The sequence below is a fragment of the Neofelis nebulosa genome, chromosome 9 (genome assembly GCF_028018385.1).
Source record: "Neofelis nebulosa isolate mNeoNeb1 chromosome 9, mNeoNeb1.pri, whole genome shotgun sequence".
Taxonomy (NCBI): Eukaryota; Metazoa; Chordata; class Mammalia; order Carnivora; family Felidae; genus Neofelis; species Neofelis nebulosa.
In genome coordinates this window covers 119,340,930-119,359,498 of record NC_080790.1, presented here as the reverse complement: position 1 = coordinate 119,359,498, position 18,569 = coordinate 119,340,930, and the positions used below count along the sequence as shown (strand labels likewise).

The 18,569-nt window shown below is 40.4% G+C and overlaps 2 protein-coding genes across 3 annotated transcripts in view; both read right to left on the bottom strand.

Annotated features, from left to right (window-relative positions):
* The window catches only part of MANBAL (mannosidase beta like), a 298,459-nt gene that overhangs the window by 89,304 nt on the left and 190,586 nt on the right, over nucleotides 1–18,569 (bottom strand). The gene's annotated exons all lie outside the window — the stretch shown is intronic.
* Nucleotides 1–18,569, bottom strand: part of RPN2 (ribophorin II) — a 60,193-nt gene that overhangs the window by 25,726 nt on the left and 15,898 nt on the right. For both annotated transcript variants that reach the window (XM_058685535.1, XM_058685537.1), the window contains exons 3-9: nucleotides 17,870–17,965; nucleotides 17,147–17,322; nucleotides 11,719–11,794; nucleotides 10,595–10,729; nucleotides 7,947–8,123; nucleotides 6,003–6,121; nucleotides 3,849–3,954 (exon numbers count right to left, since the gene is read on the bottom strand). In XM_058685535.1, the coding sequence (XP_058541518.1) occupies nucleotides 3,849–3,954; nucleotides 6,003–6,121; nucleotides 7,947–8,123; nucleotides 10,595–10,729; nucleotides 11,719–11,794; nucleotides 17,147–17,322; nucleotides 17,870–17,965 (885 nt within the window). The remainder of the gene's footprint in view (nucleotides 1–3,848; nucleotides 3,955–6,002; nucleotides 6,122–7,946; nucleotides 8,124–10,594; nucleotides 10,730–11,718; nucleotides 11,795–17,146; nucleotides 17,323–17,869; nucleotides 17,966–18,569) is intronic.

Genomic DNA, 18,569 nt, shown 5'->3' with positions numbered 1-18,569 from the left:
AAGGGTGAGGAGTGCTGACTCCCACCCAGTACAGTTGAAGATCCATCTAGAACTTTAGACTCTCCCAAACCTTAACTACTAATAGCTTGTTGTTGACCAGAGGCCTTACTGATAACACAGTCGATAAACACTTATTTTGTATATTATAAATATTGTATAGTGTATTCTTACAGTAAAGCTAAAAATCAAGAAAATGTTATTAAGAAAACCATAAGAAAGAGAAAATACATTTATAGTACTGTATTGCTTTTGTCGAAAAAAAAAATCCATGTGTAAGTGGACCCCTGCATTTCAAACCCTCATTTGTCCAAGGGTCAGATGTAGTTAGAAACTCCCTTACCCATGTAGACAGACAATATAGGGCTCTACCCAATTGAGAACACAGGGACTAAACAACAAAGAACTCATGCAAAAGACATTCAAAGGTGGAATCAACAGGACTTGGTGACTGACTGAAAGAAGTAGAAAGAAAGGAAGAGGTTAAGAATGACTGTGTCATATGGGTATGGCACTTAAGCTGGATATGTTGTTATCAAGACTGTAAAGGTAGAAGGAAGAAAAGGTTTCAGAGGGGAAAAAAAAAAAAGAAGGAAAGAAAGAAAAGTCTGCCTTTTAATGTGTTCAGTTGCAAATAAGGACCCTTCATGAGGGGAGCTAAAACTCGTAAAGGTTCAAGGTGCACACTACAATAGCTTCTGTCCAAATACTGCGTTAGTAATGGACTGGGATCAGATGTCTCATGCCCAAAAAGGTCAGACATGAGGTGGAGAAAAGGGAGAGATGAGAGTTTCAGACAGTATCTTCCTTTCTGAAAACTTTAAATATAAGTATTTAATCTACCTATGTTAAGTAATGCCCCAGTTTTGAAAAGGTCAAACTTTCTAGCTGCCTTGTCCTTTCATTTAAAAAAAGTGAGTGTCATAGGAACCAACTTGAGGAGCTTCCGAAAGGTCAAATCTGGGATAATGTGAGAAACAAAATAGATGATGACAGTAAGGTATAACCTACGGAGTAAAATAAAAATCCATGAGCCCAAAGTGTTATAAATAATTGAATAAATACATGAAGACAGAGTCAGTCAGGGGAGGGATAGCTTTTTCTTACAGAATTCTAATTAATAAACGTAGAAAGAGTGAAAAAAAGAGAAAATCACCTTTAGGCAGACAACACATGAATAATGGTTGCAAGCTAGACCATCAGGACATTTGCAGACTCAATTATAAAGCAGAAAAACAGCAACTTTACAGTAGAGACACCTAGCAGACACCACCGAAACTAAGTGATCAAGGTTAACATCGCCAGCAGTGAGACAGATCAGTATCATATACTTCCTAAGAAGATGCACTGAGAGGGACAGAGTTTCACTTTTGGAGTATTCTTGCAAAAAATAAATTTAATTTTGAGGAAACTCAGACAAACCCAAAGTGAGGGCCATTCTACAAACTAACTAGAGTACTCTTCAAAAGTGCCAAAGTCCTGAAAGAAACTATCCTAAATTAGAGGAAGCTAAAGGAACATGTCCCTAGGTAGAATACTGGATCAGAAGAGGGACATTAGTAGGATAACTAGTGGAATTTGAATTACAGTCTACAGATTACTTAATAGCATTGTATCAGTGTTAATTTCCTGATTATTATCTGGATAGTAATTACTGATATATTACAGTTATACAAGACGTTAACATTTGGGGAAGCTGGGTAAAGGACATTTTTTATACTACTATACTTGGCTAAGTCCCACAAAGCATCAGAGAAATGAGGAATAGTTTTCCATCCTTAAAAACTAAAAACTTTAGGGGTGCCTGGGTGGCTCAGTCGGTTGAGTGTCTGACTTTGGCTCAGGTCATGATTTCGTGGTTCATGGGTTCGAGCCCCACATCAGGCTCTGGGCTGACAGCTCAGAGCCTGGAGCCTGCTTCAGATTCTGTGTCTCCCTCTCTCTCTACCCCTCCCCTGTTCACACTCTGTGTCTCTCTCTCTCAAAAATAAATAAACATTAAAAAAAATTTTTTTAAACCCAAAAAACTAAAAACTGTATACTTCATATTTTTGCAACTTCGAAATTATTTCAAGATGAAAAAAAATGAAAAAGTATAATTTAAAAAAGTGCCTGGCTGGCTTAGTCAGTGGAGTATGTGACCCGTGATCTTGGGGTCATGAGTTCAAGCTCCATGTTGGGCATAGAGTTTACTTCAAAAAATAAAAATAAACTTAAAGAAAAGTGAGTGGGAAATGACACTTGAATAGTGAAGAAAAGAGTTATCACAAACAGCACATATTCAATTACTCAAAGAAAGGCACAGGGCCACTCCAAATTCCCCCTCATCCAACAGAATAAATGGCAATGTAAGCAAGTAGATGCAGCAAAGACACAGTGACAAAAACATTGAGAAGTGACAGCTGAAAGGAGAAAGTAATATAAAAAGGCCAGCTGCTGGAGCTGCACACAGCTCTGCAGGCTCTATGCCAGCTGTATATTCACCAGAGAACACTAACCAAACTATTGGGCAGGGAATCCACCCAAGTACAGGCTGGGTGACCTTGGACAAGTTACTCTACCCCTTTGAGCTGCATCTGTGAAATGAAGATGGCCCCACCCATGCCTTAGGGTTGTCAGACGACTAAAATAATGTAAGCAAAAGCATAAAGACCTTATACTTCTCATGTCAAAGGACTTCAATAAAGGGTTTGTACAGATGATTCTAATTCAGAATAAGAAAAGGTTAAACCATATCCCATAGTTTAAGAAAGTAGGAAAATGGAGGGGCTTCCAACTTTAGTTCAGGTCACGAGTTCAAGACCCGCCTTGGGCTCTGTGCTAACAGCTCAGAGCCTGGAGCTGCTTCGGATTCTGTGTCTCCCTCTATCTCTCTGTCACCCCAACTTGTGCACTCTCTCAAAAATAAATAAATAAACATTTAAAAAATGTATTTAAAAAAAAGAAAAAAGAAAATGTATAATTCATCTTAAATAAACTTCTGTGATAAAGGTTGAAATGAAAGCCACAGTGTCTAAAGGGGTATACTTGAATTAGCCAGGAAAACCACTAATGTGAAGTACCTCCTTCCCAAGGCATCAGATAAATGAGGCATAGTTTTCCATCTTTAAAACTGCTTTGGGGGGCGCCTGGGTGGCTCAGTCGGTTAAGCGTCTGACTTTGGCTCAGGTCATGATGTCACAGTTTGTGAGTTCGAGCCCCTCATCAGGCTCTGTGCTGACAGCTTAGAGCCTGGAGCCTACTTTGAATTGTGTCTCCCTCTCTCTCTGCTCCTCCCCTGCTCAGTCTCTCTCTCTCTCTCTCTCTCTCTCTCTCTCTCTCTCTTTCAAAAATAAATAAAAAACACTAAAAAAAATTTTTTTTAAACTGCTTCAGATCTTCAACACAACTAGAGGCAGCTAAACATCTGAAACACAATTCATTATGAAACTTACCGACATTCTTTTGTACTTTACCCAAATAGCCTTGCTACAGTGTGTTGTCACTTGATGATTTTCGTCACCTAATTTAGCATCAAGCACTTTTCTAAACCTATCAAGACCTACCTACCATGTAAAACATTACAAGAATATTTATGTCTCAGTGACATTATGGGTGGTTTTTATTTTTCTGTTTCCTAAATTTTATGTAAGATAGTAACACTAAATTATAATAGAAAATGAGTAATTTATAAACAAAACCCACTATGATCAACATCTTGGAGAAGTCTGTCAAACAGCATAGTTTAAACCTACCCTTCTCTTAACATATTCACATTAACTTGGTAGTAAAGTGAGGTCAATATTAATTAATGCTGTGTGCCCACTTGGCCATTTCATTGGATTTAATGGGGACGAAACAAAAGCACTCACCTCTACACTATTTGCAATATAACGGTTGTCACCTTCAACTTTGACAGAGAAGTCATAATAACCACTGGAAAATTTGACATTCATGAAGTTTAGTTCAAAAACATCCCTGTTAAAAATGACAGCAGGGTTAGCAAGAACTCACACAGCAAAGCCATGAATGTATCAAATGGGCCACACGCCGCCCTCCTTGAGACCGTCCAGGGCTACACCACTTCACCTTTTAGCTTCCCACCCCAGTTGGGCAACCTCCTGCTCAATCATGGAATATGGTGTGGGGAAAACGTGAGACCAATCTCAAATGACCTCCTCTTTCAAGGGGTGTCTGGGTGGCTCAGTCGGTTGAGCGACTGACTCTTGATTTCGGCTCATGTCATGATCCCAAAGTCGTGGGATTAAGCCCCACATCAGGCTCTGGGCTGAGTGTGGAAGCTGCTTAAGATCCTCTCTCTCTCCCTCTGCCCCTCTTCCATGCCTGCACTCTCTTCTCTCTCTAAAATAAAAAATAAATAATAAATAAATAAAATAAAATGACCTTCTCTTTCAAGATTCTGAAGTCCCTTTTTTCCCTTTGTTTCCTCCTCTCAGCTCCTAAAACCCACCTCCTTTGGGTAGACTTCCACAATTAAATGCAAAACAGTCTACAGTATGAAACCTATTATGTTTAAAAAAAAGAAAGAGAGTAGAAATGTTCAAAAAGCTGGATGCAGAGCAGTATAATCGTAGGTAATTTTATGTATTATTTCTACTTTCCTATGTTTTGTGAATTTCCTTAAAATGGCATATCTTCAGTAACTTTTATTTTAAAGGGGGAAAAAGGTAGAGAATTCTTAACTCTAATTACATAGCAAAATCCCCAATGTCTTTTACCATTGCACTAACCATTCCTAAAAAATTTTTGCTTTTTAATTTCACATATTGCCTGTGTATTTTTATCACGGTCTAAAAAATGCATATTCTCAGGGCACCTGGCTGGTCCAATCTATAGAGGATATGTATGACTCTTGATCTCAGGGTTGGGAGTTAGAGCCCCACGTTGGGCCTAGAGCTTCCTTAAAAGAAAAAAAGAAATGCATATTCCCGATCTCATTAGCTTACTAATTTAACACTTAACAAAGTCTCTTATAAAAATTGATCCTTAATTCTTTTAAAATTTATCTAACAATATATAGCCATTACAAAGAAGACTAAAGAAGAATATTTAATCCTATCGGGGAAATGTTCATGACATATTGTTATAGACAAAACATAATCCTTATTCAATTAAAAATATATTTATTTGCAGGGCACTCGGGTGGCTCAGTCAGTTGAGCATCTGATTTCGGCTCAGGTCATAATCTCACAGCTTGTAAGTTTAAGCCCCACATGGGGCTCACTGCTGTCAGCACAGAGCCTGCTTTGGATCCTCTGTCCCCCTCTCTCTACCCCTCCCCTGCTTATGCTCTCCCAAAAATAAATATTTAAATATTTTAAATATTTTAAAAAACATGTACATACACACACACATATATATACACAGACACATATATGTATGGCTTTGTATATATATATATATATATATATACATACACACACACACACACACACACACACACACACCTATTTGCATAGAAAAAAGGTTGACCAAAAAAGACAACAAAATGTGAACAGTAGTTACCTCTAGATGGTAGAATTATGGGCGATTTTTGTTTTATTTTTTGTGTTTTTCCATTTTTACTACAATAAATATGTATTACTCATACATCAGAAAAAAAATTAAATATTAAATTTAAAAGCAGCTACTTACATCACAATGACAAGACAGAGACAACTAGAAATAGATAGGGAAGGAAACAATAAAACTAAAGCACAATTCTTCTAGTTGGTTTTTTTTTTTAAGTTTATTTACTTATTTTTTTAGTAATGTCTACACCTAACATAGGGCTTGAACTCATAACCCCAAAATTAAGATTCCCATGCTCTACCAACTAAGCCAGCCAGGTACTCCTCTTTTGGTTTTAAAAATCCTTTTCTTCTATGACTGTAGGATTTTGATATCAGTAAGTCAAATTTACCTAGCCATGGGGACATTTTGTAATATCCATATTAATTTGGGTTATATTGGCTACAGACAAAACAAGTCTATTGGTGCCCTGCAAAAATAAAAGCAGCACTTACCCTACAGGGGTAAAAGAAGTCTTCTGGAGGACAGTGGCTCTGGAAGCAACAGATTTAGCATGTTCTAGTTTCACAGTGGCCTGAGTCAGAGGCTGAGACAGAACATTGGTGACCTGCAACTAGAAATAAATTTGAAAATTATCTGTAGCAACAAAGACTGAAGGAGTACAAAATTTCATTTCTGGGGTACTTTATCCATAGGAAGCCAGCTCTGCAGAGGAAAAAACACCTCATTTCAGGATATCTTCACTGACTCTGGTCTACGGTCTATCAGAAATCAAACACAGGAAATACAAGGAGATTGGTAATGGGATAGATTATAGAATATTAGAGGTAGGGAGGATATTAAAGATGACCTTGCCCAATAATCTCATTCTTCAGGTGAGGATAGGCTCTTTATGTACACCCCCCTTTATTGATCATCTGAAATAAACAGCACCATCTCTACTTTACAGATGAAGAAGCTGAGGCCAGCTAAGTGGTTGGTCTAAGACTCAACCTCAAGCCTATCAAGCTACGAAACCAATACTACTTTGTTCTCTTAGCCGCCCACTCACAACTCATCAACTCATGGTGAACTATGTTAATCAGGCTATTTCTCACACTAGCCTTTGCTGAGGGGGTGTGGGTGTAAGCAGGGAGAGGAGAGGCGGTTTTGAAGGAAAGGGCACTTCCGCAGGAGAGCATCTGGAGAGGCCACCAGGGTAGAACTGATGCAACTGTCCTGTGTGGAACCCCCATGTTTAGGCATAAATAAAATGCTAATTTCTTATGAAGATCTTAGCTTACCACGGATTTCCAAACAACAGCAACAAAAGCCCCATTTGAGATGAAAACTCTATGCGTATTCAAGATCTGTACATTTACTCAGAGATTCAGGCAGCATAAAAGTTCAGAGAGTCAGCATGAGCAGTCTATGCTTGCTAAGTGAGAGGGAGGGCTGTGCTACGAAGAGGCAGAAAGACATATTGTCAGGGGCGCCTGGGTGGCGCAGTCGGTTAAGCGTCTGACTTCAGCCAGGTCACGATCTCGCGGTCCGTGAGTTCCAGCCCCGTGTCAGGCTCTGGGCTGATGGCTCGGAGCCTGGAGCCTGTTTCTGATTCTGTGTCTCCCTCTCTCTCTGCCCCTCCCCCGTTCATGCTCTGTTTCTCTCTGTCCCAAAAATAAATTAAAAACGTTGAAAAAAAAATTAAAAAAAAAAAAAAAAAAAAGAAAGAAAGACATACTGTCAACAGCAGGAGGAAGGGACCTGGCGTTAACAACTGCAAGCACCAGAATTACTGGGAAATTTAAAAAGTGGTCTTTAAATAACATAGTTAGAAAGTTCTGGTACTGGAAAATGCCTTTTAGAAGTAAACCTTCTCAGGGTGCCTGGATGGCTCAGTCAGTTAAACGTCGGTCTTCACTCAGGTCATGATCTCACAGTTCATGGGTTCAAGCCCCATGTCAGGCTCTGTGCTCCAGCTCAGAGCCTGGAGCCTGCGTCAGATTCTGTGTCTCCATCGCTCTCTGCCCCTCCCCTGCTCATTCTCTCTCTCTCTCTCTCTCTCTCTCTCTCTCTCTCAAAGATAAATAAATGTTGAAAAAAATTTTTTAAATTAAAAAAAAATAATAAAGCAAGCTTTCTCTATACACCTGGTGTTACAAACCCTGAAATGCAATTTTCTTGCATTTAATTTCTTGAAAGCCTTACTGTTTAAAATCCTCCGGGCGGGGGGGGGGGGGAGCTTTTTTTGGATGGAGTTGAAGGGTTCTGTGACTAGTTCACCCAGGGGTCATGTCCCCAGTTTCAGGCTAAGGGAAATGAGCCTTGCTCTACATTTAATGGGTGTGTCCTGGGGGGGGGGGTGGTTATGGCCAGGTTTCTATCAGTCCTTAGGTTTCTGAAAGCTTTACACTGGAAATAGCAAGAAGAGTGACACAGTTTGGATGTGGAAGCCATACCCGAAGGATAGCCTGCTCGTGAGTGTCAGAAGGAGAGCCCTCGGGCACAACCACAACTGGCACATGGTAGCGATTTTGAGAGAGTGCAGCAGCAGCAGAGGCCACGCTGAAGGCTTCTGAGAGTGACTCGAAGTTCTTCTTGCTAAAGATCGCATTCATTAGTTGGATGACCTGATCCTGAAAGAAAAGAGAAATGCAGCTTGAGATCCTCCTCCGGCAGGAAGGTGGGAGAGCCACCTCTCGTTCCCCACTAGCTGAAGTCATTCTCTATCTGCTTCTTGGTGTTCACAAGGAGGATCTTTCAGCCATTAATCCAAACTGACCGAGAAGGTGAAAAGCAAATGTTAAGATTAAAACCTGGGGCGCCTGGGTGGCTTGGTTGGTTAAGCGTCCGACTTCGGCTCAGGTCATGATCTCACGGTCCGTGAGTTCGAGCCCCGCGTCGGGCTCTGTGCTGACAGCTCAGAGCCTGGAGCCCGTTTCAGATTCTGTGTCTCCCTCTCTCTCTGCCCCGCCCCTGTTCATGCTCTGTCTCTCTCTGTCTCAAAAATAAATAAACGTTAAAAAAAAAAAATTTTTTTTAAAAGATTAAAACCTGATTTGGTTGTTTTTTTCCATCTTCTGGTTCAAACTGAAATTGACACATTTATTTGTCAACCTTTTATTGAATGCTTACTGTACAAATCCAAGATAACTACTGAGATATGAAAGTATATGACAAAATACATACAACAGTAACCTTATGTTCCAGGTTACCATATGTGCCATGCACCGTAGCAGGTGCTTGACATGCATGAACTCAAATCCTGATTAAAACCCTGAAAAGATCGATATTATCAATGTTTTTCAAATGAGGAAAGTGAGGCTAAAGAAGGTTAAGTAAGTCCTACAAGTTGTAACAGGAGGAAAAAAAAAAAAAAAACAAGACCCAAATTTATATGGAAGTCTATTTGTCCTGAGTCCTTCCAGAATAAAATATGTTCTTTCCTGATTCTTCTCACTCTCTGAGCTAAGCCAACTTCTCTCCCTAACCCCCTCTGGGGGGTACACTGGGGCTAAGTTTGAATTCGTAAGACCAAACCTTATAACCAACATATACATTAGAAAGAAACTAAAATAACTTTCCATTAAGAACTAATGGGCTGTTTAGAGGAGAAAGGTGAAAGCAGTTTTTTAAAAATGTGGAACCTAAAAGGCATTATTAAAATTCTGGAGGCTGTGTGCTTAAGAGGAAACATTTTTCACTTCAATCAGTTTTGTTTTTTAAAATCTACAATCTAACAAAAGAGCTCCCTTGTTCCCGACAGTGTTATTCACAGTCGACATGAAATAATTTTCTTTAATTGTACCAATTACATTTTTCCATCACTAGGCTGTTGACATGTTAAAATGGAGGACTGTTCACCAGAATGGTTATGTCAAAAGCAGTGACAGCAAAATTACTCCAGCCAAATACCTGGTGAATAGAAGCTTGGGAATAAAGCAAGAAAAAGTTTAAGTTGTATATGTAGAATATTGCCAATTCATCTACTGTACTGTGTACAGGAGAGTTCCTTAATGATTTGTACCATAAGACCCACATTCCTGCACTTTCACCCGTCACAGAAATTAAGAGAGTATGGGATCTCCAGACCTTCTACACTTAGGATAAACAAAAGACAACAGAAGAATGCTAACACATGAATAAATTATTAGGTCATACCCTCCGGAGAAAATATAAAATTAATTCAAATTACCCAACGCAGATAAGTATTTACTATTTACTTGAAGAAACTCAGCACAGAACTCAAAATGCATAAGAGAAATGAAAGTTCTAACTTGGAACCCAGATCTCTTCTCCTAAAATGAAAACAACAGCATCTTGTATTTTAAATCCTGTAGTTAAGGGTTGGTAACCTTCTCACAAACAAGGGGTACAAAGAGGGTCCAACTCAAAAAGATTTCCCACACACATTCCCGCTGAAGGTTCTTGCAGGTTAACAAGTTCCTCTTGAAAAAAACAAACAAACAAACAAAGAAAAAAGAAGAATTAACTCTTGATAGATGTCTGTAGACACATATGCCTCTCAGAAAACTATGTCAATCGGCAAAGATTAGCTAAGATTTAGCCATTTAGCCACTGCTGAGGCTGAGGTGGGAGGCAGAAGAGGCAGTTTTGCAGTACAGGAACAAGAAAGCTGGACATCCATTTCATAACACATGGGAAGGAGAGCGCCTGTAGCATGGGGAGACCTGGTTTAGAGGCATCTCTCCCACCTATTATCTGTGTGTCCTCACACATGTCACGTTGCCACTCTAGAGAGGGACCAAATCTGACTGAGCATATTACTCACAGATTTCCTATGGTGATCAAATGAGCCACACATAAAAATGCTCTATAAACTGTTAAGTGTTGTGAGAAAAAAAAAAAAACAATAAAAAAATAAAATAACGCAAGCGTGACAATTTGTTTACATGTCCATCCCACTGACAACCAGTTTCTTGAGGACAGGCATTACATCTTTCTGTTTCTCATTTTCAATGCCTAACCCAAGACACTGGATGACTACGTCCCAAGGCTAACTAAACAGCCCCCTCTGAAAAAAGCTGTTCTTAGCAGATAAAGTCAACAACCCCTTTGGCTTTCATGCTTGAGAATTATCAGGTACCTCCTTAATGGATGGCTCAGTCCCCACGTGGTCCATGAGCTTGTAAGTGGCAGCCACGAATAATGCTGTTGTTTCCAGTCCTTCTTCAAACTGGAGATACACACCTCCCAGTTCATCCAGGCGAGCAACAAGATCCTGTCACAACAAAATGGACGCATGTTGGAAGTCAAGTGGTAACAGAAGCAAGATGAACAAACCTGTCGCCCCGAGCAGACAGTTTTGAGAAATCACACTCCAAATCTGGAGAACACCTCTGACATTTAGCACTTGCTCAATTAAGATGCTTAGGCACAGAGTGAAGAATATCACACAGGCATCTGAAGAGAACAGTATCTGCTGCAGCCCTGGGAGTGTTCCTTCCCTGACCCCTATACTCAAGCCTAAGCCCTGCTCTGGGCAGAGGGCCAGTGGGCCAGGCTGCAGTGCACCCAGGAAGCATCGTGACATAGGTGGATCCCATGGCCATCCTTTTGGATACAACCTACAGAGCAGAGCATTTCTCTTATTCAATGCTCTAAAGGATGAAGAGAGACATATACCTCTTCTGGGCAATATGAGGGGGCAGCTAATGTGCCCACACTGGGTGGGGCACCCAGTGATGACACTGTGTGGACTGCCTGTCATCACTGACTATGCAGTCCATGAGAGTAGGCTCTGAGCAGCAGGAGGTCCTAGGTAAAGGAAAGGATGGAGTAATAAAAACACAGTGACCACTTGCTGAGCACTTATTATGTACTAGGGACTTGAGAACCTCACTTGTTCCTACAACCCCATACAAGGAATTGAGGCTCAGACATTAAAAATTTGCCTGAGATTACAAAGTAATGAGTAGCATTAAAAAATATCTGAATTTGAGGTTTGTTAGGCTCTAAAATCTGTGGACTATGAACCTATACCTACAAAAGGCTGCAAAAGTAGTCTGTTGCCTTATTGATGGTGTAACTATCCTACCTGAACAAATATTTCCTAGGACATTTGCTCTGATACAAAGAACATAAGTGTGCCATGGATATGAAAAGAAATGTAACTGGCCAAAATAAACCATGCATGTCTCTCTGCAAGACTCTTCTAAAGGGTTTCAAAGACAGGAGCTATGAAATTCATTTGGCAAAATAAATTCACACCTCAATCTCCTCCACAATGCTCCTCAAGTCAGCCTGCTGGGACAGGTGGGATGCTGTCTGCAGAGCCTGGACCGTTCTGGAAGATAAAGAGTACAACCCCAATGAATGGCAAATCTCCGTTTATCTACTCACTCTTTCCTATACTGGGACACTTTCAAGAATACCCCTCTCCTGTTCTTTACAAGTATAACACAGTCTCAGTCTTTAAGGAACTTAATCATAATCCAGTTGGGAAAGGACATCATATTACAAAGATCATAACAGCAAGAGAAGGCAGTCCAGGCAACATGACCTGAAATAAGTACCGTGGGCACAGGGAAGAGAGGGAGCACAGGTTCACTCTCCTCTGAAAATATGTTTTGTTCCTAGTGTCATCATACACAGAACACTGAGACTAAGACTTACTTAGTTTTAAAAGAGATACGCTCTTCGGGAGAACAGAATTGAATTCAACCAAGCTGTATGTTGTACAGGAAACTGTGCTAGGCAGAACTTAGCTGCCTGTTAACTTTCTACTTTTCTTACTCTAAGACCAAAGAATATTATAGAATCTACATATGCAGATTGTTGGGTAGAATTTGGAGCAAACCAGATGAATGTGTTATAAACAAGAAGGCTTCAGGAAACACATGCTGAATGTTCAATACTTGTGCGATCATCACCCTGCTGGGAGACCTGAAAGTCACTTAATCCTTCAGGCATTAAATAAGATAAAAGGAATTCGGTTCTGAAACCAGAATGTATTCCCTTTTTCTTTTCCTACCATTTATTTCTGATTATAAAAGTACATATTTGTCAAAACTTCAAGCAATACATTACTAAAGAAGAAAGTTAAAATTCCTATAATACCTACTCCTAAAAGATAATCGTTCTCCAACTTATTTTTAGTTTAATGATATGTTGTATACAACTTTCCACATGAGTACATATAAATGTACTTCATTCTTATTAATCATGACATAGTACGTACTGTTTAGATGTACCAGAATTTACTCAATCTCCAGTTGATAAACATTTATGTTGTCCTAAGTCATACAATGCTGTAACAGATAGCCCTTACTCATCTCTCTAAATATTTTTTTTTAATTTTTTTTTTTTTAACATTTATTTATTTTTGAGACAGAGAGAGACAGAGCATGAACGGGGGAGGGTCAGAGAGAGAGGGAGACACAGAATCTGAAACAGGCTCCAGGCTCTGAGCAGTCAGCACAGAGCCTGACGCGGGGCTGGAACTCACGGACCGCGAGATCGTGACCTGAGCCGAAGTCGGACGCTTAACCGACTGAGCCACCCAGGCGCCCCTCTAAATATTTTTAAATTGAAGTGAAATTTACATTAGAAAACTAACCATTTGAAAAATGAACAATTCAGTGGTATTTAGTATGTATCTCACAATGTTGTACAATCACTATTTCTATCTAGTTCCAAAACATTCCCTCCCATCAGTCTAAAAGATAACCCTGTACCCATTAAGCACTTGCTTCCCAGCTTAATGGGCACAGCCCCTGGTAAATGCCAATCTGCATCTGTCTATGGATTTACCTATTCTGGATATTTCATGTAAATGGAATCAGATAACATGTCACCTGTATTTGGTTCCTTATACTTTCCCTTAGCATGTTTTCAGGGCTCACTTATGTTGTAGCATGTATCAGTACTTCATTGTTTTTATGCCTTATTCATCTAGTTTTATCCACTCATGAATATATTCCTGTAAGACAAACTTTCAAGGCAGAATGTGAAAGGTATGTACGCATAAGATTTTTTTATTAGATTCTATTCTCTTAGTGCAGATAACCCGGAAAATATAAATGCTGCTTTTCTAGAATGCATGAAGCTGAGGACCCCTGGTGGTTAAGCCACTGCTACTCAACCCCAGAATGGTTACCTATTTCCCAAGACACGACTGGGCCTTTATGTAAAACCACCATTTATCAATCAGGTCAATGTGTTGGGGAATGTAGAGAGAGAATTTATCTGCTTTCATTGAGATCATAACAATTTAGATTCCCTCTATGGAAAATTAATTCCATTAAGATGACAAGTTGGAAAATAGGGGAGTTATAGTCCATGGACAGGAAAGCCCCAGAGTATTCAATGACTCCCATGGGATCTTTGTTGTTAAAAAGCACTAGAGAAAACGAAACCTGAATTTCCAAACAAGATAAAATCCCACATCTGCCCGTGATAAATGCTGAGGCCAGAAAAGGTTGCTAAGACAGCCAAGAAAGAACTTTTCAATTAAGGTATCATTTTTCTCTTCTTTAGAAGGAGTGAGTGTCATGCTGGTAACAACTTCAGAAGTTTTTAGACTGAAATTAATCCACTTAGCTTTTGAAAAGTTTTGTCACTGGCTTTAATTACTTATTCCCCAGTCAGCAATTTCTTTCCCTCTGAAGTACTTTTTCAAACACTAAGAAAGCCGATCTTGTCTTGCTAATATACAGCAAATGATTTAAAGAAATTAGGTTACAGGACACCACAATGGCATCTTTTCAGATGGTTCCTTCAAACCTACAATTTTTTTTTCTCCATTCTAGACAAGTTTATGAACGTTCATATCCTAGAATAAGTCCACTTAAATGTAGATGACCCATTTACAAGTCCTAATTTAGATCCAATTTCCTTACATAGGGCAAGTCAGTAGTAATGTTATATAAGGCACCCTGCCAGTTTGATCTTCAAAATAACCCTATGAGACAGATACCACTCTCTCCGTTTTACATATGAAAACACTGAGGTTTAAGGGGGTTGAAGCTCCTGCTGTTGGTCACAAAGATATTAAGTAGAAGAGTATTAAGGATTTGAACATAGTTCTCCCCGATCCCAAGCACGTGCTCTTTCTACCTGCACAAGAAAACCGAAACATCAAAGTACAGTTTCAGCCTTTATAAACTCTTTGTTGGGCACCTCCCATGCACCATGCTGTGTGCACACCACAAATAAAGAAGCTTACAGTCTAAAAGAGAAAGAACTACAGTAAACCGAGGAAGTAACCAGCTTCCTAAGAAAGAGACTAAGAAGGAAATGCTCTAGAGAAGGAGCTTTTGGTGGAAGCCCGCTAAGAACTGGGCACTGCAAGAGCTCCTTCACATGCATTATCTCATTTAATCCTGACATTTATTCTATGATGGAAGGATTATTGGGCTCATTTTATAGATGCGGCTCAGGGAAGTTAGTAACTAACCCAAAGTCAGAGCAAGAAAGGAACAGAGCTGGTGTTCAAAGTATAACCACATAACCAAGTATAACTGACTCCAAAATAGAATGTACTTTCTTTGTATTTTTTCCCGTTCTGGGATTTTGAGGAGGGAAACTTTCTTTTTTTGCTTGGAGGGAAAAGGAAAGTTTTGCTGTAGAAGATGGCATCAGACTGAGGCACTGATGACAGGGATATCTGGACATGATACTACGGATCTCACTGGGGATCCCTGGGGATTTCTCCCAAGGGATTATGAGAGGAGATCAAAATAATGTGACCTAAAAGCAAAGGACTGCAGGGCCAAGCACTGGACAAAGTGTGTACAAGACATCAGCCCTGGGAAAAGTAGCCCCAAAGTCACTGATTACTTACTGACCGTGTGCAAATGAACAGGGTGTGAGTGAGAGAGAATGTCAACTGACTGTGAGCCCTGCCCTTAACAAAATTTCAAGTTTAAAAACATTTTGATCTTACCCCCTCCCCACAAAAACAAACAAACAAACAAACAAAAACCCAAAAATCTGGGAAACAACTGAACTATCTGCAATAGGGAACTGGTGTCACCAACATCTTGCTAAGCAAATAACAAGAGGCCAGGTGCTCCCCCTCCTTTCAGGGGTTGCAACTGAATGGGGGACAAATACAAAACAAAAAATACATGTACTGTTATAAGTGGGGAATTTCAGTGTTAAAGAAAAAACTACATATAGAATCACTTTTAAGTTTAATAAATATCCTGGGCGCCCTGGTTTCGGTTTCGGTTCAGGTCATGATCTCATGGTTTCGTGTGTTCGAGCTCCACACAGGGCTCTGTGCTGCTCGGGATTCTCCCCCCCGTTTCTCTCCTGCTGACGTTGTCTCTGTCTCTCTCAAAAATAAGTAAATAAAGTTTAAAACGCATTTCCCTAATCAGGGCACCTAGGTGGCTCAGTCGGTTAAGCGTCCAACTTTGGCTCAGGTCATGATCTCACAGTTCATGAGTTCAAGTCCTGAGTCGGGCTCTATGCTGACAGCTCAAAGCCCGGAGCCAGCTTCGGATTCTGTGTCCCTCTCTCTCTGCCGTCCCTCCCTCGTTTGCACTCTGTCTCTGTCTCTCTCAGAAATAAACATGAAAAAAACATTTTTAAATGCATTTCACTAATGACAAAAAAAAAGTTTAGTAAACATCCTTAAGTCTGTTAAAACATTAAATTTATAATAAACAGGAAAGTTGCTCAGAGTTCCTTTCCTAGAAGTGTTTCTCCTTCACCTAAGCTTTTGCAGAGTAGTAGAGTCTGATTCCTAGAATGCTCTCTCCTCTGAGCACACACTTCTCCCAGCAGATGTTGTCTGTCACAGGTTCAAGGGATCCTATAAGCCCTCCTCCAGTGCAGGGCCTCCACTGCCAACAGCTCACTGTGCCCCAGCCAAACCTCAACAAAGATGCACGTGACTTGTTGGCCTCACTTTCCCTCAGTTATCTCCTCCCCTGCTTCAGCCTCTAACCTCAAAAGCAATTCTCTTTTTTTTTTTAATTTTTTATTTAAAAAAATTTTTTGGGGGCGCCTGGGTGGCGCAGTCGGTTAAGCGTCCGACTTCAGCCAGGTCACGATCTCGCGGTCCGTGAGTTCGAGCCCCGCGTCAGGCTCTGGGCCGATGGCTCGGAGCCTGGAGCCTGTTTCCGATTCTGTGTCTCCCTCTCTCTCTGCCCCTCCCCCGTTCATGCTCTGTCTCTCTCTGTCCCAAAAATAAATAAAAAACGTTGAAAAAAAAAAAATTAAAAAAAATTTTTTAATGTTTATTTATTTACTTTTGAGAGAGAGCGAGCACAAGTAGGGGAGGGACACAGAGAGAGAGGGAGACACAGAATCCGAAGCAGGCTCCAGACTCCAAGCTGTCAGCGCAGAGTCTGATGTGGGGCTTGAACTCACAAACTCAGATCATGACCTGAACTGAAGTCGGACGCTTAACCGACTGAGCCACCCAGGTGCCCCTGAAGCAATTCTGTCTTTATATGGCAGTGTGTTTATATTCTGACTCAGTATCTTGAGGAACACGGTGTCCAGATGAGTCCACCAAGACAGGGACCTTCCCTGTCTTAATTTAATATCGTGTCTGCAGCGCCTGGCAGAGCACATGGCACATAGTAGATGCCCAGAAAATATTTGCTGAAATCAGTGGACGAACCCTCTCAGGACAGTCTCTGACACAAATGAAGTCTGAAAAGTGCTCGACACGGTGACTTACGCTAACACAGTCTCTTCCTTGCTGAGGCGAGCGGTAAGGGCACCGAGTGCTTCTTGGGAAGCCAAGGGAAGGCCAAAGCCACTTAGGGCTGCCACTGCATGGTAGATCTGGGTAACGGATGAGTCTTCACTGACAGCTGCCAGAAGCAGATCTTTGGTCTCATTTGAAATAGAGATCTAAGAAAGGATTGGCAGACAAAGAGTTTAGAACAGGTGCTGGTAGTTTGTGGCAAACAGCACATAGAGAGACTGCCAAAGTCATACCACCCGGCTAGCACACGGTTGTCCCTCCTCAAATGCTGGGACACCAGAATTCAATGTCTGTAGGAACTCAGCATAACACTTAAAAAGATTCTGGCAAGTCACTTGTCTACTTGTATGGTTCTCCTATGTTCAATGAAACGGATTTCCAGAAATCTGGCATGGGGACATTCTTCTTTTACTCTGAACATTTTTAAAAGTTAAAGGGAGTTGGAAAGAAAAATCTAGGCTTCCCAGAAGAGAGGCAACTATAGGAAAAATTATTGAAAAGCCATGAAAAGTGAAAACTCGGAGAAAAAAATAAACTCCATTTCCTTAAGAAAAATAAAATCACAAGAATGGAATTCCCGCCCACACTAATGGATTCTTATTGTTAAAAAAAAAATTAATCTGACATGACCCTTCCCCTTTAAAAATACACATTACAGTGTAAAGCATATAGAAACGTAGAAGCTGGACTCACCTCACACCCTGAGAGGGCCTGGCTGGACTGGGCAGCATAGAAAAGGGAATCCACATTGCCTGGATCAAGGTTTGACTTAATGAAGGCGCACGCTTTCTAAATAGGAGGGAAAGTCAATGATAAGTGGCAATATACACAGTGACCGGGAAAGCATACATGTTTTTTGAGGACAAAATGCTAAGCAATCTGTGATGGCTAAAAGTATGAACTATACAAGATTTTGTGTTTTAAGCAGGTATTTTCCATAGAACACTGTATTACACAACACTGTAGACTTCATATCAAGAGCAACAAACCTAAAGTACTCTCGTCCTTCTGAAGCCTAAGAAAAAAGAAAAAAAAAAAAAAAACATTTTCACTGATCATCTGCTGTGGCCATAACCTGTGCTGGGTGTTTATGATGCTCTTCCTTTTAATGAACATAAGGACCCTATGGTAGATATTACCATTCCCATTTGACAGGAAAAGAAAGCTTAGAGTTGGTAAGTCACCTGATGAAGGTGACAAAGCCACAAAATGGCAACATCTCCACCGATTCTAACTGTACTGGGGTCTCCACTTAGATGTCTCCAAAGTTAAGTCAGGTTAAAGACATCTAAAAGGAGCTTGAAACCCTCTATTTCTTCACCTGGACCTTCCAGCTCATGTACAGGCACCACCACATACCCTACTACCTGAAGCAGAAACCTAGGAATCATTC